This window comes from Gavialis gangeticus, unplaced genomic scaffold (assembly GCF_001723915.1).
Source record: "Gavialis gangeticus isolate Ggan-Ray unplaced genomic scaffold, GavGan_comp1, whole genome shotgun sequence".
Taxonomy (NCBI): Eukaryota; Metazoa; Chordata; order Crocodylia; family Gavialidae; genus Gavialis; species Gavialis gangeticus.
In genome coordinates this window covers 219641671-219666636 of record NW_017729032.1, presented here as the reverse complement: position 1 = coordinate 219666636, position 24966 = coordinate 219641671, and the positions used below count along the sequence as shown (strand labels likewise).

Here is a 24966-nt window from a genome sequence, read left to right as displayed (position 1 = left end):
CTTGCTGATACACGTAGTCCTGCGAAGAGACAAATGATCAAGTCATGGCTGCTTGATGCTGTCACCATTAAAATGTCAACTTTTACAGCAGATACCACCAATACCACAGATACCACAGTTTCAGAGATATCACCAATACTACTTGTTCAAAGTACAGGGGATGTAGCTTACTGTCCTGGCTACTGTAATGTGGCACTGCTAGTAAGCATTGACATTTTAAAATTAAATTAATTAGCACTCCAAAATGGAGAGAAGCCTACATCTGGTCCTAAAGTGAACTTTGCATTTTGATGGAAATTAGAGTAGATGGTAAGCAAGGTTTTTGAAGATCCTCCTTCAAGTTCTAAATACTCTGGACAAGAAGTCTACTTGACTGATAGAGTGGCTCTTAGATTCAGAGCGAATCGCATTTCTACATAAATGTTTATGTGATGAAATGAAATTTAAAAACCCTACCATGTATGAGGTGATGTGTTCAATGCTATGGGCTATGGTTTCTTCCTCTAATATAGAATTAAAACTGGATCACAAACACAGAAGAAATGTGTGATATACTTAATGATTATTCAAATAATCATTGGTATTGTATTGCAAAAGAAATACAGGGATGCCTCTTCTTCTGAAAGCTTGAAAAGGTCTCAAATGCTTTATAAATATGTTGTTTCATATTTCATTTCATGATTAAGTGAAACTTTATTACCAAGTGTTTGACCACTAAAACCTACAGCTGTTACATAGCAGACACTAGCTGAACCTTCGACCGTCTCAGTACTGCACAAATAAATTGGACTTAAATATAGGCTTAAAGTTAGGTAAGTGCTTTTTTGAATTAGGGATTGATTAAAACATATCCTGAAATGCTGGGCTGAATTAGAGCCTCAGTGCAAACTTTGCAGAGCTCAAGATGGCTCCTGATCTAGGAAGCTGGAATTCAACCCCACCTCAGGGAAGTTTGGTGTAATTTGCAGGTATTATTCAGACCTCATTATTCTACCTCTACCCAAAGCATTTCCCCAAATATAACTGTGCAGTTGGGCATTTCACTTGAATCATTTTTATGAAGCACAACGAAGAGAGCTGGGTGGGAAAGCATTGGCCAGTGCTGCAGGATTTGATAGACACTGCAGGCTATTTTCAGCAAAAGACAGTGATGCTTACTGTCATAATAATATTTGGTATTTCAGTGCTTTTTAGCTGTAATAGTGACACTCAAAACTCAGAGGGAGATAAAAGCTTTCAGCTGTTTTTGTTCTAATGGAGGACATTTTTAATTGGCAAATCCCAGAGTAGTTCTTACCAGTGTTGTAAAAAAATAGTGATAGTACTCAGTCATCATTCCCATGGAGAGAATCTGTTGAACAAGAAAAAAGTCAGATGGTGAAACATGAGTTTTAAATAGGAAGCAGCATAAGCATACCTCATTCTAGGTATTTTCACACTATTTCACTGTATATTAAGAGCACAGAATTAATTTGGAACTGTACATTGCAGCTTATATGACATTGATTACATTGAAAACTGTAAGTTCTTCAGAAGTAGCACACATATTATTTTTGGTTAAAATGAAAAACGTCATCACCTCCATTCAAGAAACTGACAAAAGGTTGCAGTCACAGAAGGGAAAAATAGCATCCCTATATTTAGGGTTGGGGAGGATGGTGGTAAAAATGGTGCAATTGTCTAGTCTGGAATGAGGTATCATTAGAAAGGATTTTTAGTTATCACATAATGGAAAATGTGGTGAAAACTAGTCAGAAATTCTGTTTTACTGTATCTTAAAGTGAGAGCAAGACATTCAGTGAAAATATGGCAGTAAACATAAAAAAAACAAAGGAAGAAAGACTTAAATGCAATATAATCAGTCTACGGAATTAAATTGTACAGGAGGTGATCAAGACAAAGCATGTGAAAGTACTCTGTGCTGGAATGCCTTTCCAAGTATTAATAAATTCTCAAGGTAGGCAAGCTAAGGTAGAGTGTGGTAATTAAACTTTTTTAAAGCACAAAATGATTATTGTCAGGAACTGAGGAAAATTAACTTTTTCTGCCTATTTTATTACATTGGCCAGTTATCTGGGGTGCATTATACCACTGGAAAAAAGGGCTAAACTTCTTGTGTTGGTTCACTTGTTTCAGAATTATCTGGTGTGTGTAATACAGTGTTCCACACCCTCAGGCTTGTTTCACTTGCCAACATCTGTAGACATTGTCACTTGGGGTGGGGGGAGCTATCAAGACCATCGGAGAGGCTGGTGGATCTGTGGGGGTGGGGGGGGTTGGGATTAGCGGGGCTGACAGGGCCTTGGGGGAGTGGCGCTTGGTGGGTCTATGGGTGTAGGGTGGTCTGGTTGGGCAGGACAGGGGGCTAAAAGTAGCCAGGTCAGGGTCGGGGGCTGGGGGGTCAGAGGTGTTCAGGAGATCATGTTAACCTTTCCTAGATTGGGTTAACCCGATTTCAATCTAATTTAGCATACCTTGTGAAGTGAACTAATTTAGAGTGAGTGCAACCTTTTCTAGGAGATTTAAGCCCTCTGAATGCTTGCATGGTTGGTTATTTAGATAGACTGGACCATGGAAAAATCAATATAAATGTAATACCCATATATCTCCCTAGCCAAGTAGTTGAAGGATACTGCATGCTGTGGGACAGTGTGGGGATGACTACCTAATTGTGATACTACAGGTTATTTACTAGTGACCATAGTAGTATGAGCACAGAATAAATGGGTATTCAGCCTTGCTTTCAGTCAGACTAACAAAAAGAGTCTAAGCAGTATCTTTAAAAGCACTTGGAGCAAACATCTGTAGAGATGGTGGTATGGTAGGGGCAAATAGCATTAATTAGCATTACAGAATTCTGCATGTAGAAAAGGCCTTTGTAAACCAGCTGCCTGATAATGAATGGCAATTCCCCAATTAAAGAAAGGAAAGAAGCAGTCCTCCTAAATCTACTGTAGATAATAAAAAACAGCTCAGTGTTCATTGAGAATGACCAATCTACTTCCAAGTGCTAAAAACAAGACAGGGAGTTAAGTATTTCTTTGAACCACTTCATTGAATTTACATTTCAGGACTGCCTTTTTATTTCCTAAAGTGTTTTATTACCTGTGAAAGGCCACAGATTGATGTCCTTTATTTATACAAAAAATGATACATAACAGCATAAATGGAGACTTTTCCACATCACTTTTTATTTTTACTCAGTTCTGCACTTGAGGTAGTTCCATCTCTATGACTATTCAATCCATGTTAAGTCACTCCTAAGATTACTACAGAGGTGCCAATTAGTGTAAAAAATATTGGTAATATGGACACCTTTTCAGCAGAAATTGTACTAAAACCCCCAACTTGTTTCATATAGGTCACTAGTCAGTCTAATGTTGATTTGAACCCTGTAAGGCTACTAAGCTAGCTAGGGTCTTGAAAGGCTACTTTGGGATATGAACATACCATTACATATGATTGTATAATTTATATTGGTCTTGCATGCCCCTGGAGGTTGGGGGGCCACAGTGAGCTCCCACAGGCAGTAGCAGTAAGCGGTGAGCTCCTGCAGGTGGCCACAGTGCTGTCGGCAGTGGGTGGGGTGGCGAGCATTGACTTGCGGTTGGCAACCACCTGCAGATGCTGCTGGCAGTGTCAGCAGCTGCCAGCAGCGATCGGGGACCTTCTGCTGACGTGGCCGGCAGTGTCGGCAGTGGTGGGGTGGCGAGTGGTGACTGCCCACAGGTGCTGCCAGCAGTGTCAGTGGCACCTTTTTGCAAGGGATGCACCGCCAAGCTCAGGGAATGCACATGAACCCGCATGCACCCCCTATGCATCGCCAATGTGGTCTTGTATTCCAATGTAAGTTGCATCAGGATTTGAATAGATAGACATGCAGCTACCCTAGGGTGACTCACAATATTTTGTTATTAGTCAGTCTTGCCAGTAGGCAATAACCTCTTTTTCTTTTACTGGGTGGCTACTTTGGGATGGACAATATTAATAGATTGTTTTTAATGATGTATACAGACATTTACATTAAAATACTGGTAAGGAAAACCAAGCACCAAAGCTGCCTATACATGTGGGTATACACTTGCATTTTAGTTAGATCGGTTCCTGGAGAGCCACTTTAATTAAAACGCCACAGCATCACATGTGTTTAAACTCTCATGCATTTAAAAATTGCTGTAGGATGTTTTCACTAAAGCTCCTTCAACAAGCTTTAGCTAAAGCACCCCAGTGATGATTTTAAAACACACATAGGCTTATACATGTGACGCTGCAGTGATGCTAGAACAGTCTAATTAGAATACATTGGCGCACATGTAAAGGCACTCTGAGTGTTTCTTCACTGCAGTTGGAGTTATGTGTTTACATGCTGCAGACACACCCTAGCTAGCTCAGAGTACCAGTAGCCACAAAGCTGTGGCAGCATTGGCTTTAGGAACTGAGGGCATATAAGGGTCCTGCAGGGGCTTAGCAGGCTGTATTGAATCCCATATCATTGCAGATGCTCAGAGTACCAACAGCAGTGTTAGAGAGTATAAACTGTGTGTGTTTACATATGATGCAATTACAACTCTAGACTATGGTGTAGACATGGCCTGACAGAAAAAGATGATGGATTTGATTCTATTAAAACGTATTTGGGGTAATATCACACTTTGTAAGAATGTTAATTCTTATATAAATTACTATAAATACTACTGGCAGCATATACAAATGCCTATTAACACCATTTTTACTTGAATACAAGGCAAGGTTTTTCATCTTATATCTACATACAAGAAAACCTCATTAAACACATTATCTGTCATTAAACTGCTGCCCAAAGCAGCATGTGCTTACTAAGGGAAACCAACAATGCATTTAATTAACACTGAGAGTGACTGTAAAACATGTGGCCCATATTGGACAAACATGCCAAAAAGATAGGTTAGTGCAGTCTGTCCTAATAAAATACATAGTAATGCCCATGGAGCACAGTGTCCATGACTCTTTTTCAAGTTATGGTGAGCCACTACATTGAATACATTTCAACTACCTTTTCACTCCCACAGCTGAGCTGCACCTTTCTTACCCATTTCCAGTTATTCTTGTTTCTTCACCAGGCTTAAACATCTGACAAGCATCATCATGAGAGGGGGCTAATTAGCACATGGCTCCTTTGTGGGTATCTGGAGTATACACACATACTTAGCTGAACTGTGGGGTCACCATGGCTGGAAACATTTCAGTGCATAGTTGCTGCATGGTACTGTAGCTCCTAGTAGGCATTTATGCACCTTATAAAACTACTTCGTAATTTAGAACTGTTGACAGTCTCTGCTCAAGGCAGATTCAAACTACAGTGATAAGGGAGGCATAAATTACAAAGGAAGTCTGTTGACAGAGTTGTATCAAGAAGCTTTCTTGTTTATACTTAACTCTTTTTTCATGAGTGCTATTATGCAGTTTAATGAACTTTAAATTAATGTGTCTAATTATCTGATTAATTAGTATTACTAATCTATTTTCTTGGGTTAGGAAGATAAAGTTGACAAATAAGGCCTCCTCCCAACTAACTCTAAATATACTTATGACAATATAAAATATATGATAATGTTTGAGAAATGTTGTAGCTATGGTGGTCCAGAAATTATATGAGAGGCAAGGATTTCTTAGGGTGATATCTTTTATTGAATCAACTGCATAGTTGGGATAGAGTTAGACAAGCTTAGAAGTTCATTTTTCTGTGTGAACAGACCCTAGGGTTAGGGCCAGAAGTTACACCTATACCAATTTAAGTGATCAGAAACTGGCTTAAACCTGTAACAGAACAGAAGTTCAGTGCTTATAAACCAGTTTCAAAATGACTGAAGCTGTTTAAGATAAACCTGATTGAACGTAGTATCAGACTTAACTGCAACTGATTTGGGTCAAACCAGTTTATGAAATTTGTGTCCCAGACCCCTTCCTGCTTCAAGTTAAATCACAGTCCCCCAGCATCCCAGCATGCTTTTCAACCCTAGGCTGGGCTGGGCTGGGCTGTGCTGTCTGCTCCAAAGAGCAGGGCTGTCCCTGCCCCTCTTCCCCCTAGCTGGAGCAATGAGGGCTGGCTAATAACAGAGTGGGCAGGGGGCAAGCCCAGCTGAGGATGCAGCCTAATCTGTAGGAAGAGGACTGCCTCCCTCCCAAGCAAACCCTGGATAGGGTCTGGGGCCAGGGAAAGGGAATAAACACCCCTTTCCCCACTCAAACTTACTGCTGACTGTGACTGTGGACTACAAATCCTGGAGGCACCAGAAGCAGGAAGAAGAAGTGATGAGGAACCCTGCAGAGTCCTTCTGCTGTGATTCTGGACTGCAAATCCCAAAGAGCTTAGGGGCAGCAGGAAGAGAAAGTGAACACACAGCCCATGCTGGCTGTGTGCCAGAGATCCATGTTCTAGGCTTCTGGCCTGAGCCACTGCAGGCATGTGGCTGCATTTCCTGAATCAAAGCTAAATGTCTGTTCACTTCTGTTTCAATTTAATCTCTGAAGTTTAGACTAACCTGCAAAGAATGAATCAATTCAGTTTTGGGCTTGTTGACTATTTGTACATAACCTAAGTGTTACTGTAACCTGCTGGTCAGTGTGAATGTGTCTCACCCTATTTTGGATCCAGAAGAGTAGTGAAACTATTACAGCTTCTGGCTACGTTACTTGGCGCTATGAATTTTCATGCTGTTAACTCTGGAGATTCCTGGTTAAATCCACAGTGATCTAGTAGGGTCAGTAGTTGTGACAATTTAATAAAGCATACTTTTCAAACTACAGGTACACTCACAAATCACAAATTAGAATTTCCACCATAGGAATTACCCCAATCTCCTTCCACCCCTGTTTTTACTGGGAGTAAAGCCTTCTTGAATCATTCATCTAACACAGAAACTGCTCACTTTACCAATAGGGTACTGGAAAAGGGGGACATTTAATTTACTGATGTTCCCTATTCAAATTATATGTGACAGGGCTCTTGTGTAAGATGTGGAGAGATGCCTGCTGTCTTCACTGATTTCTCAAACAATGTGGTAGGATTTTTCCTAGGTGACTGACATCATTTAGGAAGAAAAAACAGTTTAAAGCCCTGTGACCAGAGGAAATCTTCCTGGTTGACTGCTCCTTCAAGCCCAATAAGTGAACAGGGAAATAACTGACATAAACATCTCTTCCTCTTGTCCCCAAGCTCAAATGGTGATTTGGACGCAGAAGGCCCACTTAATCATGGAAATTTTTCCAATTCTTCAACAGCAGCAGTTCTGTTTTTGTAACTAGGTTAGGCTTCCTCATTCATGTCAAATGATTGGAGGTAGAATCATAAAGGAGTGGAACTTCTATTTTTAAAATAATTAAAAGGCCGGAGTTACAACCTCTTCCTCTCCATATTTGTTTTTAACCAGAGGCATACAAGAGGCTAAAATTATTCCTGATGGCTTTTATTTCTCAGAGTGTGAGAGAGAATTTACTCCAGAACAGTGGGCAGCATTAAGAAGGAGCTCCTTTATATGCTCTCAGAGTTCCCAAGAACAAAGTGTTGATTGCTTAATGTCCATGAAAACCAAAGTTACTCTAATCAAGAAAAGTAATTAAATTGGTGTACTTTATTATAATTAGAGGGATTTTCACATTTCTTATTGTACTTAGCAAGTGCTTACTGCTGAATTCATTATTTTGCTTCCACATAGTTAAAGTGACTATAGAAATCTTCACTGTTTTATGAATGTCCTAAATCTTATTAAAAATTCAATCTATTACATAAAAATATTCCATAAAAACAATTTTAAAAAATGGCACGAGGGAGGAGATAATTCAAAATGAATAGCTTCATAGTCTATACCAGATGAGTTTGTCTAACAGTTAAAACTATATCACTTATGGTTAAATAAAAAGAATAAATGGCAAGTTAATGTTAAAAACTTGACTATTTTCAAGCAAACCTTGACCTGCACACAGGCATTCACTTATACCAGATGCAGCTGGTCTAAGCTGTCTTGCAAAACAAGTGGAATCACTACTGGCCAATAATACCCAAGCTAACTGTTTTTTCCCCCCAAGTTAATGGTATATGTACCTTTAAAACAGTTGTTGGAGGGGGACTGGTCAAAAAATTATAAAGAAATGTTAAGAAATTTCAGAAGCTAAAACAACTTTCCATTTTCCAGAGATCAAGATAACACTGTTTATTTTTAAAATCCTCAAAAATATATATAAATTTTTCCCATTATTTTTCCCTAACAGTTTCAACTTTTGTCACTAAGCAAATTTATTAAAATATCAATAAAAATAAGGGGAAAGGGATGAGTTTTAATAAAAATAAATCTTTTTTGAATATTTTAATGTTTAATTAGCTCTATTTAAAGAGTGTTGGGTTTTGCAGTATTTAGATCAGTACCTTCTTCAGCCAAGCACTGTCCTCTTTTAATAACGCCTACTGTAATTTTGCTGGCGGTTTCATTTTGACACTGTTTCCACTCATTTTAAGGTCAAAACAGCAAAACTGAAGCAAAACAAGGCTAATCAAAATGTTTCAAAAGTCAAAACATTTCGACCATGTCACTGGGGATGGGAAGTCAGTCTAGCCGGGCTGAGTTCCCAGCCCCAGCTAGACTGGGCTGGGAAAAGGAAATCAGCCCAGAGGGGCTGAGTTCCCAACCCCAGTGCAACAATCATGCTGGGGAAATGAATTCAGCCTTGCTGGGCTGAGTTCCCCTCCCCAGTGCAACCATTGGGGTGGGGACGGGGCTTCAGCCCAGCTGGGCTGATTCCCTGTGCCCAGCCAATCTAGCAAAAGATCAAAACAGCCTCACTGTTTTGATGAAGCAAAACGGAACAGCTCTTTCAAATCAAAATGAAATTCGATATGAAACACTGTTCCGTTGAAACCTCGAAACTCAAGGTGAAATGGAACGGAGCCATTTCACACAGCCCTAATGGTTAGTAACCTCACTCAGGAATATAAAACACAGAAATAAAGCAGGGAACCAGGACTCAACATTCCCATCTCACAGCTAGATGCCCTAAGCATTAGGGGAACTCTCGGCTTCCTCCATGACCCTAGTATCTATACAGCACAATGCACTTAAATTAGCCTTAGTTACCCTGTACCATCTTTAACATGAAGAGTGATCTTTCTTTCCAGGTTGACCTATAGGCTGGGAATCAGGGTCCTCTGCTTGGACCGGTTATATTATGGGTTTGTCTTCTGCTATGTTGAAGGTGTCCCATTCTCAGGAGCAGCAGATCAACCTTGAGACTGTTATATGCAAGTTAGCGACAATTCCCTGCATTCTAAAAGGTGGTGGTAGCAGCTGCAACTTCATTGTGTAGGAACCCCAATCCTGTCAGGGTGCGTTAGGTGAGCTTTCATAAATCTGGGCATATAGAGAGCCTTTGGCAGAGAAATACCCATTTTCTGAATCCAGATTATGTTTAGCCAGGAAATAGGTGCTGAGTCATACAGGCTAGGCACATGCAGAAGCAGACTTTCAGGTGTCAAGGGAAACTTTGAGTTTGAACAGAGAGGCATTTGAGTGAGTTCAAAAGCCTCCAAGGTTAGGCAGCAGCTGACTGGAGGCTTTTTTTGCCTCACTGTTTTGGATGCAAATTCCTCAGTTTCATCTAGGTCCTCATCCTGTATTGTATCTAGCTCTTTGTCACTTCAAGAGCTTTACATGCAAACTTCAGCAAACAAATCACTTGGATTCAGGGAGCATAAGATTGGGATTTCCAAAAGGCATATAAGAGTGAGGCAACCAGCTCCTAGAGGTGCCCTTCAAAAAATCCCACCTTCTAAACTCAGCTGGCACATTGTGTGGAATTTGCAAATGATATCACTATAACCCATTGCTTCACAGAGTTTAAAAACGTGATGGAGCTTGTGGGACATGCATGCTGTCAGCTGAATTGCTTGGTTCATAAAGTTTGTTGGCACAGTTGGCAGAATCTATAAACTATTAGCCAGGTTTCTTCAATTCCAGAAGGCTACAGATGCTCTTGGAAGAGCATCAGAGGCAAGGACTATGTTGTTTAGTATATCAGGGAGCAACATCTATTATTAGAGCAAAATATCTTCTCTCTGTCAGTGATAGAGCCTAGTAACCTTCAGAACTCAAACTAGGAATGATATCTGTTCAGTAGCTCTCCATCCCCCTTTTGCCCGAAAGAAACCTCCAAGCAGCTACAAAAAAGGAACAGACCACTGGGAAAGGTTAAATAAATCAAAATTACTTTCCACTCTTTCCAGCTTGGGGGGCTGAGAGAAGCAGTTAGAACAGCTGCGCCTGTTAAACTGATCAGACTGTGGAATAAGCTCCCTCGAGAGGTGGTGCAGTCACCTACTCTGGAAATCTTCAAGAGGAGACTGGACTGGCACTTTGCTGGGGTCACTTGACCACCGTTGTCTTTTCCTGCCTAGTGCAGGGGGCTGCAGCCAATGATCTACAAGGTCCCTTCCAGCTCCTTGCAATCCATGAATCTATGAATCAGGGATTATCAGAGGCTACAAAAGGTTGGGCTTCTCTGAAGCTGGAAAAGAAAGTAAGTGTGAGGAGAGCAGCCACTCAGGTATGGGCTGTAAATCTGGTTTAAATTAGCTTATTGATTTACCAGCTTCTTTTTGTCTTGCCTTGCTTGTTTGCTAGTTGCTCATGGAAGATGTGCGACTCAGTGATATTTTATCTGAGCTATTAAGTAAGCTAAAGGTAGGAAGCACACTCCATAAAAGGGATTTTTTTTTTTTTTTAATTTAAAACCCAGACAAACCTCACTGCCCAAAGCGTGAAACCTGTTTGTTCTGTGGTCTCAAATATGCAGAATAATCTCAAATGTATTTCTGCCCATGCTTGTACATTGTTTTTAGGGATTAATTTCTAATGTAATTGGATTTAGTTAAACCAAGGCACTTTCCTTCTTTCCTGTCCCACTCAAGAAATCCTAGTGAGAGGCTTTGAGCCCTGATACTGCATGCAAAACCTTGATGTGTGTTTGCACCTGTATGGAGCATCTTTGCAGTGCTTTGCACATTGCAGTGTAAATGTGAGATTTTGTTTTTAAGTGGTCAAACAAGAATGCTTTTGTACCTCACTTCTAGTTCCACCCTGGCTTCTTGGAGATGAGGGGCAGGAAATCTTTCCCTTATATGGAGCAGGACCTTGATCTCTTCCCTCACCCCAACCTCCTTTTCTTATGTTATAGACAAGATGTTTTCACTACTTCCATCTACCAACATCCTGCTTTTCCTCTTCCCTGGTGGGAGAGAAAAAAAAGAGAGATGTTGGCTGTGCTCCCTATAAAAGGAAAGGTACCACAGGGGGAGAGGAAAGAGACTTTTTGGGGGAGATGCAGAAGAAAAGCAGAGATACAGTTCTTTGGTATGGGGGGAGTACACAGAGTCTCAGGTATGGAGAGATGCACAGGCCTTGGTTTGGAGAGGTGCATTCATGTGCACACGCTTATATGTGGATGGTAAATATATGTCATGGCTTATTGAGGAAAGGAACAGACTGAGCTTCTCTGTTCTGACAAGGAGCTCCAGTGTTTTGGGCTAAAATCCTTCCTCTATATTGCAGGAACAGGAAATGTGTTTATATGTACTTAAATGAATGTAGAATGTTATAACAAAAAAGGTATGTATAAATGATATGTTTACATTTAATGTATTTAATATAAACATATGTACATATTAAGAATTTGAAAAACTTTCATTGCTTAAAATGCAACACATTCATATTGACTCTACCCTCTTAAATGCATCTGTCCTGCCTCTCTACTAATCATCCTTGAATATCCAGCTTCTCTGTCCTTTCCAGTATGGACTACTTGGTTTCAGTTATTCCGTAGAAATATAAAATTTAAGAATTGAGGACAATGAGATTGTGAAAACACTGAATGCTTTTGGTTCTGACTCCTGCTTGTATAAGCCATTGTGTGTCACTTATCACTGACTTATACATTTTCTATCAAGATCCACAATTGGAAGGTTTTAAAAGTCTCCACCAGGGAAAGGATATTCTTCTCTATTAAACCTTATGGGTTTTCAGAGTCATTTTGAGAGAGCCCTTTTTTTAATTTCTTCCCTATTAAATTTATATAGGACTTTCCGGTAGGGGTACTGAGAATATTGAACTCCATGCTTTAGGGCCATGTGATCATATGAGTAATCAGTGTAAATCAAAGCAGACTCCAGGCTTCAATTTATCCACCTTTTTGACAGGCAGAAATTCCCTTATCTTGCTGCTGCTTCCCTCACCTAGATTGCTCATTCCTTCTGCCTTTTACAAAAACTTCATAATGTACTTTTCTTGTCTGGTCCCACTCTGGACTACTCAGTGGACAATTGGAGCCACAACTCTTGTCTTTCATTATTTTTCCTCTTCAGTCTATTCATCATACGGTAGCTGTGCTGCTTCCTTCCCACAGTTCTGACCTGTTGTACTTCTTTAGCTCCCTATTTCCTTCTACAGTTAAGTTCACGCTGCTTTCACATTCAAAATTCAGCAGATCTTATTTCTGGCCATTTACAGATACACAGCTTCTGCTAGGAGAGTTGCTGCTTTTCTACCAGGAAAACAAACCTCAGAATTCTCCCAGATTATTTGAATGTGCATCTGCAGCCTGAGCCTGCATCTTACTGTCTCTGTTATGCTTCTCATACAATGTGATTTGTCAGCCCATCCTGCTTTGGGGCACCCTTTGTGTCCTATCCTCTCCTGGATTCCATGCTCATTTTTTTTTTGATATATAATCTGATATGTTTGAAATACTCCCCATCCTCCAGCATGCTTAGAGGATCTCACTTTCTTCCATTGTAGCCCCTAAAATTCACTTTGTTCACTTAACTAGCCACTGCAAAGCTCATCCCTGGGCTATATAGTCCTGCTCTTGAAAATATTTAATTAGCATTGAAAAAACCCTTGAATTCAGAACAACACACCTACGCATTGGAGATGGATTCGATCGTACATCTTCCTGATGCTTCCCTACCTGCTCAACTGTAATGGGGTTGAGGTCCTGCAAGCTGACATTTGTCTGCACCTTTTATGGGTACAGAGGTCTGCCCTTGCAGAGCATCCAGATGTCTCAGACCCAGGTTTCACAAAGATGTATTCAGCTACTTTAATTTTATGTACTGAAGTAAGTAGGACTACTCACCATATATATTAAAGTTTGAGTGTAAACTTTGTGGGACTGGGGTCTTAAATTTCTAATATCTGTAGAACAGGAACTTCGTATCTTAACAGCACTTTTCTGAGATGCTGTTGAAATGTAGTTGCTAGATAAAAATCTTTCCTTTGAAGAACTCTCTCCCTCCAGTTCAGAGTTTGAAATTTAGTGAAGTATATTGGTATATAAATATCCTGATTTACACTGGCAAGACTCGGAGCTGAATTTGACTCCTGTAGGCTTTGTGGAGAGACCTGCTTGATTAGAGCAAATTATGGCATGCGTGGAAATGGCCTTTTAAATTTCTTTTTGACATAACAAGTCTGAAAATAAATTGAAGCCAGATATATCAAAATTAATGAAACGTCTTGAGTTCTGCTTGGTTAGAAAGAGACAACAAATATAAATCTTTTCCTGGTGCCATGCAAACAGCTCTTCTGTAGAGCTGTGAAACCCAGCTGAAGGTCTGAACTCAAATGAGTTGATTCATACCAACTTCCTCTGCCTTTAAAAAATAAAGGAAAAAAATACACAAAACCTCACCCTAATCCTTATGAATGCAGTTGTACCATTTCCCAGCAAATGAAAACCGGACAAAACAATATCTTTTGAGACTATGAAAGCACTCCCCCTGCCCCCCGCCACCCCTTACCTGTTTAAGAATTTCTGCTGCTGTTTCATGTGAGCAATCAAATATCACATAGAACTCCTTGCCCTTTTTCATCTCCTTGAGTAAAGGCCTGGCATCTTTATTCCCGGAGGGCAGCTGGCGGATTTTGATTTTAATGTTGTATCTGGAAGGGGCTTTGATGAGCTCTTGCAGGCGAATTAGACCTAGAAAATGACATCTAATCAAACAACTGCCTGTTCTGCACAAGTATTTATTGCCCTTTAGACAGACTTTCTTATCATTCCCACTATATTTCAAACTGCCACCTATCTAAAGGTTAAGCTGTTAACCTCCTATTTGTCAGTTCCCTTGCTAGTGCAGGTTATACAGATGTTTTTTGCTCATGAGCATGTTTACCTTGTAAGCGCACACACTACAAGGCATTTTCAATTTCTCTAGACATATTTTTCTTCTTTCTTTCTCCAGCACATAGTCATAATCTTCAATGTTAAAAAAAGCAAACTTGCAATTGGGGAACTCTTACCTGTTAACCTTCCATTCTGATTTCAGAAGTGGGCAAATAATGGCACAAAGGCAGTGACTAGCATAGCCACCTTATTTAGTTTCAAATTCAGCTGGTTAGGGTGGGTGGCATTTACCAATACTGATGTATTGTTTATAGACATACATATTGTGCTTATTAATTTGGCATCAAAGGACCTTGAAAATTTTCTAGTAAGGGGAACTACCTTATATTATCTTTATCCTCTTAACTGTGCCTCGCCACTGCACCATGCATGTGGCACATGGTTAAATTATGCCACTACATTGCTGTAGCAGCACACTATACCCTGGGACCGTGCTGCTACAGTGATGTAGCTGGCAATCAGGTGTAGATCATGCCGTAGTGCACCGCATGGTGACACAGACATGCCCATGTAGACGTGCCCTGAATCTACTAATAACTGAACTCTGAGATCATTCTGTGTTTTGTGGTTTTAGCCATGTCCAGTGTGACTTCCCAACCTACTTCCTCAACTGGTGTGAAACTATGTAGCTTAATCTAAAACTCTAGATCAGCAGTTCCCAAACTGACAGATTGCACACCACCAATTAAAACAATACAACCTTAAGTACCACTAGCAAATTTTTCAGTTCAACCTTAAGTACCACCATTAAATTTTGGTCATATTAAGTAATTGTCATAAATCTGTTAACACATACCACTGACAGGATATTTGCATGCCACTGGTGGTATGTGTACCACAGATTGGGAGCTGCTGCTTCAGAGCTGTGTACACTTATATCAGGATCTGCCCTCAAAATTTTAAATGGAGTACACTGCTTACTAGTTGTCTAATTGTATACACATGTAATTTATCCCTTCACTTAAAAGACAGAGACAGAGACTTAGGGTCCTATGCAATATGTCTACAATCTCTATCCATGAATTTAATATTCTAACAAAAAACACTTCATAAGACTATTCTGCTGCATGAAGTAAAAGGGATCTTTCAATACAAATATGAATAGAGATTAAATGAAAAAGCACATATTAAAAAAGTTAAAACCCTAACAAATGGAAATTCTGAAAATGAACCCATCAGCAAGCTGATGCCAGTGGGCATCTGGTTTCCCTTGTGCATGAACCTGCTCAGTTGAATGATCCCTTAATATTAATGCTGTACTGAAGTTAGCCAAACTCCAATTTTTAAAAGATCCCTCTTACTTATTAGAGTTAGGTTGTGATGGCTGCATTCCAGGCTTCTGCTTTTCACTCAAGGACTTGTACATAAAAAAAAAAAGGAAAAAAAGCTCCCCTCCCTCACTCCCTACAGTTCTGCTTCTGTGTTGCAGTGAGGGCTTTTTAAGCATCAGAAAAATAGATTATTAACCACTATGAGTATTCAAATGGAAATTCTTTTGCGTGCTGTAAAAGCTACAAGCTGGCTTCCCACCAGGCCCTTAAATGTGACATAATCCAAGTTCACTGTTATGAGATGGGGCACAGTGCTCTAAAACTATGTTCTAACAAGCAGGGCAGGTTATGGAATTTGGCTGTGAACTTGTAGCTTGGCTCTAGCCAGCATTTAAGTGTTTGGCTGCAAAATGTCGTGCTTTAGTCACTCGGACAAATAATGCCTTTAGCAGAGAAAAACTGAAATTCAAGAAAAATAATTTAAAGTGTTTTTAGAGCATTTTACAGATACAAATTCACTAGTTTAAATATTATTGCTGTATTTAAATGGCCAGGGTAGCACCTGGGACTGTGCCACACTTGTGTTGCAGATGATAGTGGTAGGAATTTATGGATTTAGTGAAATGTTTGAATAGCAGTTTTTCTTCTTCTGACTCTTACTTAAAATACTATTATTCCACTGTTTAAAATTGGAGGGGTTAACACACCATAGGATAATAAAAGTAAGTACAAAAGCTTTAAATGTGTTCAGGAATGGAAGCTGTGTATCTTGAACCTAAAATGCACCTGAGAAGCTCATTTTAGGCTATGTGCATTGGCTGAAGGTACAGTCTGAAAGCACTGCATTCAGTGGGTAGATAATACAAGCTGGTTAAAAGGAATAAGTGAATTTTAAAAGTTGTAGAGGTATGATACAGTAACAGGTGGGATGTTTTAGTTAAAGATGAAGAGGTACTTTCCTTACAAATTCCTGGGGTATATGTAATTTTTCAAATATATCATCTTCCTTGTTTAAAATATCATACGCTTCTCACTGGATACTTGGTTATTTGAGCAGTAAAAATGTTTGTTTTACGTGTGGGGTTTTAAAAGTAAAGAAACTTCATAGTAAAAGGTCTAGACACCATACCAATTATCTTAGAGCAGCATAACAATCATCTATGATTTTCTAATATTGGTGAATGGTTATTATTTTAGGTGTAGCCTACTGGCGAATGGTAGCCAAGCAGTATTTAGTGGAATGTGCTTTAGTTTCCAGAATATTGAATAACTTGAGCAGACTTTTAAGAAACCCCCCCCAACAACAACAATCACTGGCCTAATCATCACTGAGGAAAGGTACCTCCTGTGGGGTTTTTTTGTTTTGTTAAATCCTTTAGGAAAGTCACAACTCTTATGCCAATGTGAATTCTGAGAAGGCCAATGTAGTACAAACTTGTATGCAGCTTGCTATAAATCAGTGGGAGCCAACATTAACAGACATGCCATAAATTAGACCTCACCCTCCCCTAAGTATCACCCCAATCCCCTTCCCCTGCCCTATCTGCTACTCTGCTTTCTGCCCCATTTGCTGCTGTGCTGCCTGTTGCCACCCCAATCTGCCATGTGCCACACATGGAAGCTGCCAAGGCCACTTGTCACATATGCACTGCAGGTTGATCACCCCTGCTACAAATAAATTGAACTGAGTCAAGAACAGATATGCTCCTCAGGATTATAAAACTAATGCTAGAGCAAGCAAAATTGAAAATTCTTATAGATGATGACATGATGTAACTGGCATGAGAAATATATCATATATCCCTGATTTAGGAAAGATCAAGCTGGTAAGAGAGAGCAAAAAAGACCTTTTGCATGTACGTTACAGATATTGCTTATATCGGGGTTATGGAGAACTCAGAATTCCAAATCTTAATTGTATATAAATCAATGTACTAAGGGGGACCTTGTTAGCAGGGAATCGGGCAAATGCACCCAAATTTTCCCTGCCATGCCCTCAGCATCTGTGCTGCCTGCACTTATACTTGCTGGCAATCCATGGCCCCTTTGCAGTGAAGATAAGGACAGGCATGAAAGAGCAGCAGGGAGGGCTGTAGAAGATGGGTGGCTTGGTGCGGCTGTGTGCTGCCTTGGGCCCAGGTTGGATAGATAGATTGGATCCATCCTATTCGTGGACCATCCTCTAGGTTGCCGATGCTGAGTCTAATGGATAGTAGAGGTCAGGAGAGCTGGATTGTACACCTAACTCAACTAATGAGTTGACTTCAGGTCAGCTTCTTGTCCATGCAAGAGAATGCAAGACAGATGAGCTTTTCAGAAGGATTGTCTTACTACACCTATTCCTATGTTGCCTCAGACAGTGATAGGTGATGCTGCAATGAAAGTTTTCTTAATTTGTACTTAATTTCTCAGGAACAAACCAGATGGGCTGTTTTCCTTTTATAGTTTAATAATTCAGGGGGAAAAATACCTGAGGCAAGCAATATTACTCTGACTCAAAGAAGTCTACTTTTATTGATCATATTTGATCTGTTTACACTCCTTAGTCCAATTTAATGTCACAATTGATTATTCATTTAAATTGTAAGCATCTTTGCAAGTGAAATCTCTTTCACATCAATCATCTTTGTAACTTAAGAAGTAAGCAGCACTTGGAAGTGTTTTTTGAATGCTAATTTGATAATGTATTGGTAGGCTGAAACACTAAGTTACACTTGTTTACCCATAAACATATTTTGGCATGCTGTACTGTGAGCCCAACAAAAATTCTGCTGAGCTGGAATTACTTAATAGAAATGAAGAAAAAAAAACACTGCAGTAAAACCAATCTCTGTTCTTCTCCCTTTTTTGCTCGCAGCTCACTAGTAAATTTTGGCAATATAGCGAGGGCAGAACGTTGGCACCAAGGTCTACCATCTTAAAACATTGGGCATTGTTAGGAAAAGGTTTTCAGTGTCATGTCACATTTTACAATATGCACTTTTCTTGGAATATTGTTTTGACTATCCTATCTAAAAATGTAGTGACCACTAATCACATACTTTGATGAGACAGAATAAGCCTGGATAAACAAGCATCGCAGGATCAATTTGAAGGCCACTTGAACAGCTGTCGAGCTGTAAAATCCATTATCTACTGAAGCCCAATGGGCAATAGAAGAAGAGTGGCAAAATTATCTCATAATACAGTAATTGCCTGGTAATGCAGCAGCACACTTCGGGTGAGGAAGGAAAAGAATGGGTTGAGGGAACTTAATGGTGAGATTTTGAAAGTGTTTTCTGTTTGGCCAGATGTCCTGGCAGATTTTTTTTTAAATAACAGAATAAATAACATGCATCACTGATGTCTCTGTTTCTTTGAAATCCCAGAGGGACCAAAGCAATATAGCTTTATCACAAAGTAACTAGGCAGTCAATATGATATCCCAGCTAGTGGGTTGACTCCATTAGGATTTGAATGGGATAAACTGACACATGTAAGTAATGCATCATTAAAAAAATGCCATTTTTTTATAGCCAAGACAAAGTTTTAGCATAACCGTGCCACTAACTTCCAAGCTGCATTAACCAAGAGCAGGAGTGCACAACTTCCAGCACCATGTCATCTGATCCATGGCGCTCCCCATGGGTTTGGAAATTTGGTGGCTGAGGAGGAGTGGCACTGCTCCTCTGCTGCCGAATTTCCAGACACATGGGAAGCCCTGTGCACTGGGTGCTGAATTGGCACTGATCCCAGTATGTAAGGCTAGTTGGGGGTGGTGCTGGGGTTCATGGCCCAATCCTGCCATGTGGTGGCCATAAATGGCAATGATGGGTCCCTAGAGCCCAATCCCTGTGTGTAGGGCAGGGAGAGGCCAGTGCCAAGCCCCAGGACCCCATTTAGCCCCCAGATGGGCTCTGTACCACTAATCTGGTCTGTGGGGCTAAAAGGTTGAACACCACTAGCCTAGAATGATTTTCAAAAACCCACCCTAAGGTTGTAAGGCTAATAGTTGACTCCTTTTGCTATATGGGCTTTACACCACCATTTCCTAGGTATGTTAGAATCAAGCATTCATGGTCTCTGGCGAGAAAGTGTTGTAGCCAGTGTTCTTCGGGTATTGCTAGCGAGCTTGATGCTGAAGAATTTACCAGGGACTTTTCCACATGAGGAATTCACTAAACAGTAAGTTTGAGTATGAACATACATCACACTAGTTGCTCTGGACTAATTTCTTAAGTGGGTGGCCTTAGTGTGCACTTTGTGAGGTAGCTTACTCCACTTTGAAAATGGAGCGAGCTACCTTGAACTTAGAGTATTGCAGTTAGTGCAAGGGTATTCTGTAAACTCCCTCTCTTGATTTTTTTTGCTTACTTTGCTTGGAGGTGTGTATACCAGTGTGCAGCATTTGTCCACTAGACAAGTGTTTAGTCAGCTCCATTTTTCTGTTCTCTGCATTAATTACCATGCAGCTACAAGTAATCATTTTTGTGGATGTGACACCATAAGGATGTTATCCTTAATATGATTTCATCTTAGTCTGTAGAGAGTCCTATGAAAAATTATTAGTCAACCAATATGCCATTGGCCTTTTATTTTAGTTTCCTGTGTTTTGATATCTGTCAGTTCTTAATTTCTAAAAACTGTAACTGGAATGTTGCACATACATTTTCCATGCAATTGTTAGGTAACAAAGCCTTAATCTAAGACAGTATTTGCCCTGTGGCTGATAATATACTCATTGTAATCGTATTCAAACATTAATTGTAAACATGATTGTGGTTTGCTAGCTCATGTAGAAAAGGACCTTTTTTCTAAGAACCATATAAAGATTCCTTTTTAATCTACCAATGAGGTGACAGTTTGGCTAACTGGATGTTCAGAAACTGAATACCACTGTAATCAGAGAAATGGCACTGGTGGTACCTGTTGCCATGTTTCAGCAGTATGGTTTTGGCCACCAGGTTGGCATAGCCTGTTCCCAAATATGTATTCACTACATTTGGTCTGTATATTTTCAGTCTTTGCATTGAAGGAAACTCTTCCTTTGATCCTTGGAAACTCTTCACTATAGCCCCATGATTGTCATTCTGCACCATTCTCCCACCCCTCCATCACCCTCATCCCCAAAACCTCTTGCTCCATTCACCAAAAAGGGGATAAGCTGTTGCAGCTGATCTGCAATAGGTTACAACAAAGACAGTACTACCTATGTGCCAGTTGTAGAAAGGGGCCTTTTGTTTCCAAGCTAAGAGCATTAGTAAGAATTGGAGAATTTGCAGCCTGACTTTAATCTACCAGATTGTTAACAAAGCTGGTAGTTTCAAAAAACAACTGGGGGGAGCTAGATATTCTTCCCAATAAAGATGTTTCAACTGGAGTTTAGATCTAATTTTCTAGATACTTGTCCTTCCTTCAAAGTCAAGTAGACATCAGTAATGCTCATAACCAGTCATTCAGATAAAATATATCACACAGCTGCACCCTGGGGTGTTTAGCAATTTGGATCCAAGTCATTGCTCCCACAGGTGGAAAGCATGATGCCACTTTATAGCAATAGTCAAAACATATTCTCTCTCTACGGTTGAAGCTGGAAAGCACCAGAACATACACTAGAAAGCACTTGAATGTGGAATTCTGATTCCTAATTAAGTGAAACCTGCTAAAGTGTTAGAGAAAAAAAGTACACCTCAGTTTTAAGAAATCAGTTAAATACTTCTTAAAAAAAACCTATATTCCGTATTCTAAATTTTACTACTACCACAGTTTTTCATAAAGCGAAATGTATCTTTATGTATTATGATGCCCCAATGATAACATACCTGTGCTATCTTCATATACTACTGTGACTATTTTCCAATTGTAATGTAGTACCAAATCCAAAACTGCCCTACTGATGGCTGCATAGTCTGGGTAGAGATTGATATAAAACGTATCTTTGTTATCCACTGTAGGGTGCTTCCATCGGGTCTGTATGTGAGGAACTTCAAGTGCGTTGCAAATGGACTGCACTGCACTGACTGAGGAACTGTGGGAAGGTCCAAATAGTGCAGCTACACCAAGTGCAAGCTGATCACATGCTGAGAGAGAAGAAAGAGGAGAGAAAAAAAATCCATAAATAATCTGTAACACAAGTCACTCTTTTCTGTTATATTTTTGTGTTGAAAGGCTGCTGTTGGATTTGCGAAGGGGCAGCTATTTTCAGTTCAACAAGGGATGTGCCTATTGGTGCTCTAAGTTGTGCCACTGATGAGCGCAACCTGCTGCAAAGAAAAAAGACTGTTCCACTTCATTACCTTTAATCAGACTGAGTAGAAATCCCTCACTCAAGGATGTTATCTTAGAGAAACCTCAAGCTCTGCTGACAACTTGCTTGCCAAATGGATGTTGTTTGAATTAAGTTTTGTTGCAGAGTGGCAATGAAGATATTTATTTATTCACAATAGGCATTCTAGAGATTCCCTCGATGATCAGCAAACTGCTACAAAATGAGTTAGTTTAATTTCAAGCCAAAGTGTTATAAAGGGGAAAGGTTCCATAAAGGGGAAAGGCTGTTACAATCCCTGAGTCTTCATTGTGTTGTACACAATGAAGGGTCAGGCCCCTTATAGAAATGGAAAGGGAAATGGGGAGCTATTGTACAGAGAAAACATGAACTTCTGTTTCTTTAAGGATATGCCAATCAAATGTTGACTTCTGATGACAAAATATTTTTAATTCAAATGATTTTTGTTCCTGTTGGGGAAAATGACAAAACATTGTTGAAATTGAGTCCTATTATAATCGGAAAAAAAATATGAAAATATATCATGCAAACTTAAGAAGTTCCAACGACTGGAATAACAATAATATTTCTTGTAACAAAATCGTGAACAACCTTTGTGTTTCTCTTCATTTCTCTGTCTTTCCCCTTCCATCTCTTCTGAAGATAATTATTCTCAAAAGCATCAAATTCCATTGCTTCGGTATGTGAGACAGATACCAAACTGCAAATATTTCTAAAAATATTTTTATAGTTGGCAAAACAATACCTTGTGACCTGACAGTCTGGTTCTTTGTTGGAAACCTTGACATTATTATAATCCCCTGAAATAGTAGATGTCTGACCATCTTAAATGAGCAGAGACTTTTTTCTTTTTTTGTAACTAATATTTATTTCTGTAGTCCTAATAGAATGTGACAGGAAATCAATCAATTCCTCTTTTCTCAGCCTGCAAATGAGGGGTTTACAGACAGGACAAAGAACATGCCTTTTTAAAGTTTAATTTGCAAACCTTCTTAAAGATCATGGGCGGTGTGACAAATCACAAGATGATATCAATATTTTAGGAGGCAGAAAAAGTTAATAACATTTATTTTGTGGCATTTGTATTTGAATCTTTATAGCTATGCTTGTAGTGAGCTTCATTTTTCTGATTTAAATGTAGTTAGTCCTTCAAGGAACTATGAAAATAGTTGCAATCTAGGTTCTTTGTATGAAATATAAAATTATCTGACCAATATGTAATTCTAGCACTGATATTTGAAAGGCAGTTTAATAGAAAACTTGCAAAGAACTGACTTAAAAGGGAATCCTGTTTTGTTTGAAACTGCTCACCATTTTTTTCAGTCAGAGCAATAAGTACATTGTTATGAGGCAAATGTAGTAATTTTGACATTTTGAGAGGCAGCAGCATATTAGTGTTCCTATTAAGCTTCATGATGTGGTTTTGCATACCCATCTCAACCTCAGCTGGCCTGAAAGACCACTTTGAGCAGATCCTCAAACCATGGTGTGTTGTGTTTCTGTCATTTTTTTGGCAGAGTCTTAATTTAGAGAACTATACTTATAGAATTTTAAAGATATTTCATGGCTGCATCCTGGAAGTGAAGGAAAAAGCTCTGTATAAGACAACCTTACAGCTTCAAATGAGTTTTCATCTAGTCTTCAGGCAGAACCAGCTGTTACACTCTTTTGTTTGATGAAAATAAATACATAAGAATGTATATTTATCTCACTCCTTTACAAGCCAACTGTTCATAAATTGTTAAAGAAGGGTAATCCATCTGCTTTTATCCAGTGAAATATTAACATCTCAGGATAACCTGTCTTTGGTCCATGTGCCTTATAGTACCTTAGAGTTCAGTTAGTGTGAATTATAGGTATTTGTGTGGGGGGGTTAATTATGAGCAGGATGTTTCACTGTTCCCCATTGGTCTGTTTTCACTTTCTTTAGAATGATGATTTTTTGGCACAAAATTACGTTGGGCCTGTCATTTTCCAGCTTGGCTTCTTAGCATATAGGTCTCTCGCCAGAGACTATATATGATTAAGTCTCTTCCAACTTCATTCCTAATTCAAAAGAATTCTGCAGGCAACATTTCTTACTATATTCTGTATTTAGATATCTGAGCAGTAGCAAAAGGGGAAAGCTACACAGAATATACATAATGCTGAAAATGATTAAAATATTAAAATAATTACCTCTTCTTGAGGCTTCAAAGCTGTCAAATAGGTTAATTCGCTGGATGTCATAGGTTAATGTGGTATTAGGCATCAATGTTCTGTTTCTATTAATGTTGGTGACTGCAAACTTAAAAGCCAGTTCTTCAACATTAACAGGTTCATTTTCCACAGTTTCAAATATTCCTCCTGTGGAAACAAAAGATAAATGGGAAGCATTATTCATATCTTTGCTCATTACTATACATTAAAGAGAAGAAAAAAAGCAAATTCTGAGCAAAAAAAGAAAAGAGTATTCATGGAAAAAATATTCAACTTTCAGACCATGAGTCTATGATAAATGAATACAGGTCATAAGTTTTATCCCTCATGTCACTACTCTGTGCAATAAATCCAATATTCTGTGCACCGGTTGAACTAATCTTTATGAAAGATGCTGCATATGTACTACTTTTCACAGCTTAAGATTCCTTTTATATCAGGAATATTTCCACTTCAAAGTGCACTGGATGTAGACTTCTAAGTATTCCTAGGCACTTGTGAAATTTTTGCCTTTAGAACTCAGTCATCTTTGGCACACCTTATGTGGCATGGTTCACATTTGTACCATTTCTGTGGATATCGGTTTTAGCTGTGTCGGTCTAAAAGCACAGGCAAACAAAATTCTTGTGGTATAGGTGATATCTTTTACTAGACCAACTGAATAGTAGCAAGAAAAAAATCTTTCTTTGCAAGGTTTTGGGCCCAAATGCCCTTCCTCAGGCAAAGGAGAATTCAAAGATTGTAAAAGTTCTCCCAGATGGAAATGAAACTTCATCTTGCACAGGGGAGTTAAAAGTATGTTTCCTCTAGGTATTACAGTCCATTTTAAAAAAGGTTGCTTTGTGAGTATGCAAAGGAGGCACATACACTAGGCAGAATCAGGTTTGTTACCCAATAGTGTCCGAGTGCAGGAGGATGCTGAATTTTGTTTCTATCTTGTTCAGCTGTGAAATGGCTAATTACGATATATTCCGTGTTTCAAGGTTATTGGTTTTAGCTGTGTTAGTCTAAAAGCTTTGGGGG

At 39.3% G+C, this 24966-nt stretch overlaps 1 protein-coding gene across 3 annotated transcripts in view; it reads right to left on the bottom strand.

Annotated features, from left to right (window-relative positions):
* Positions 1-24966, bottom strand: part of GRIK1 (glutamate ionotropic receptor kainate type subunit 1) — a 324503-nt gene that overhangs the window by 105848 nt on the left and 193689 nt on the right. For all 3 annotated transcript variants that reach the window (XM_019525354.1, XM_019525352.1, XM_019525353.1), the window contains exons 2-5: positions 23923-24090; positions 21281-21538; positions 13823-14004; positions 1298-1351 (exon numbers count right to left, since the gene is read on the bottom strand). In XM_019525354.1, the coding sequence (XP_019380899.1) occupies positions 1298-1351; positions 13823-14004; positions 21281-21538; positions 23923-24090 (662 nt within the window). The remainder of the gene's footprint in view (positions 1-1297; positions 1352-13822; positions 14005-21280; positions 21539-23922; positions 24091-24966) is intronic.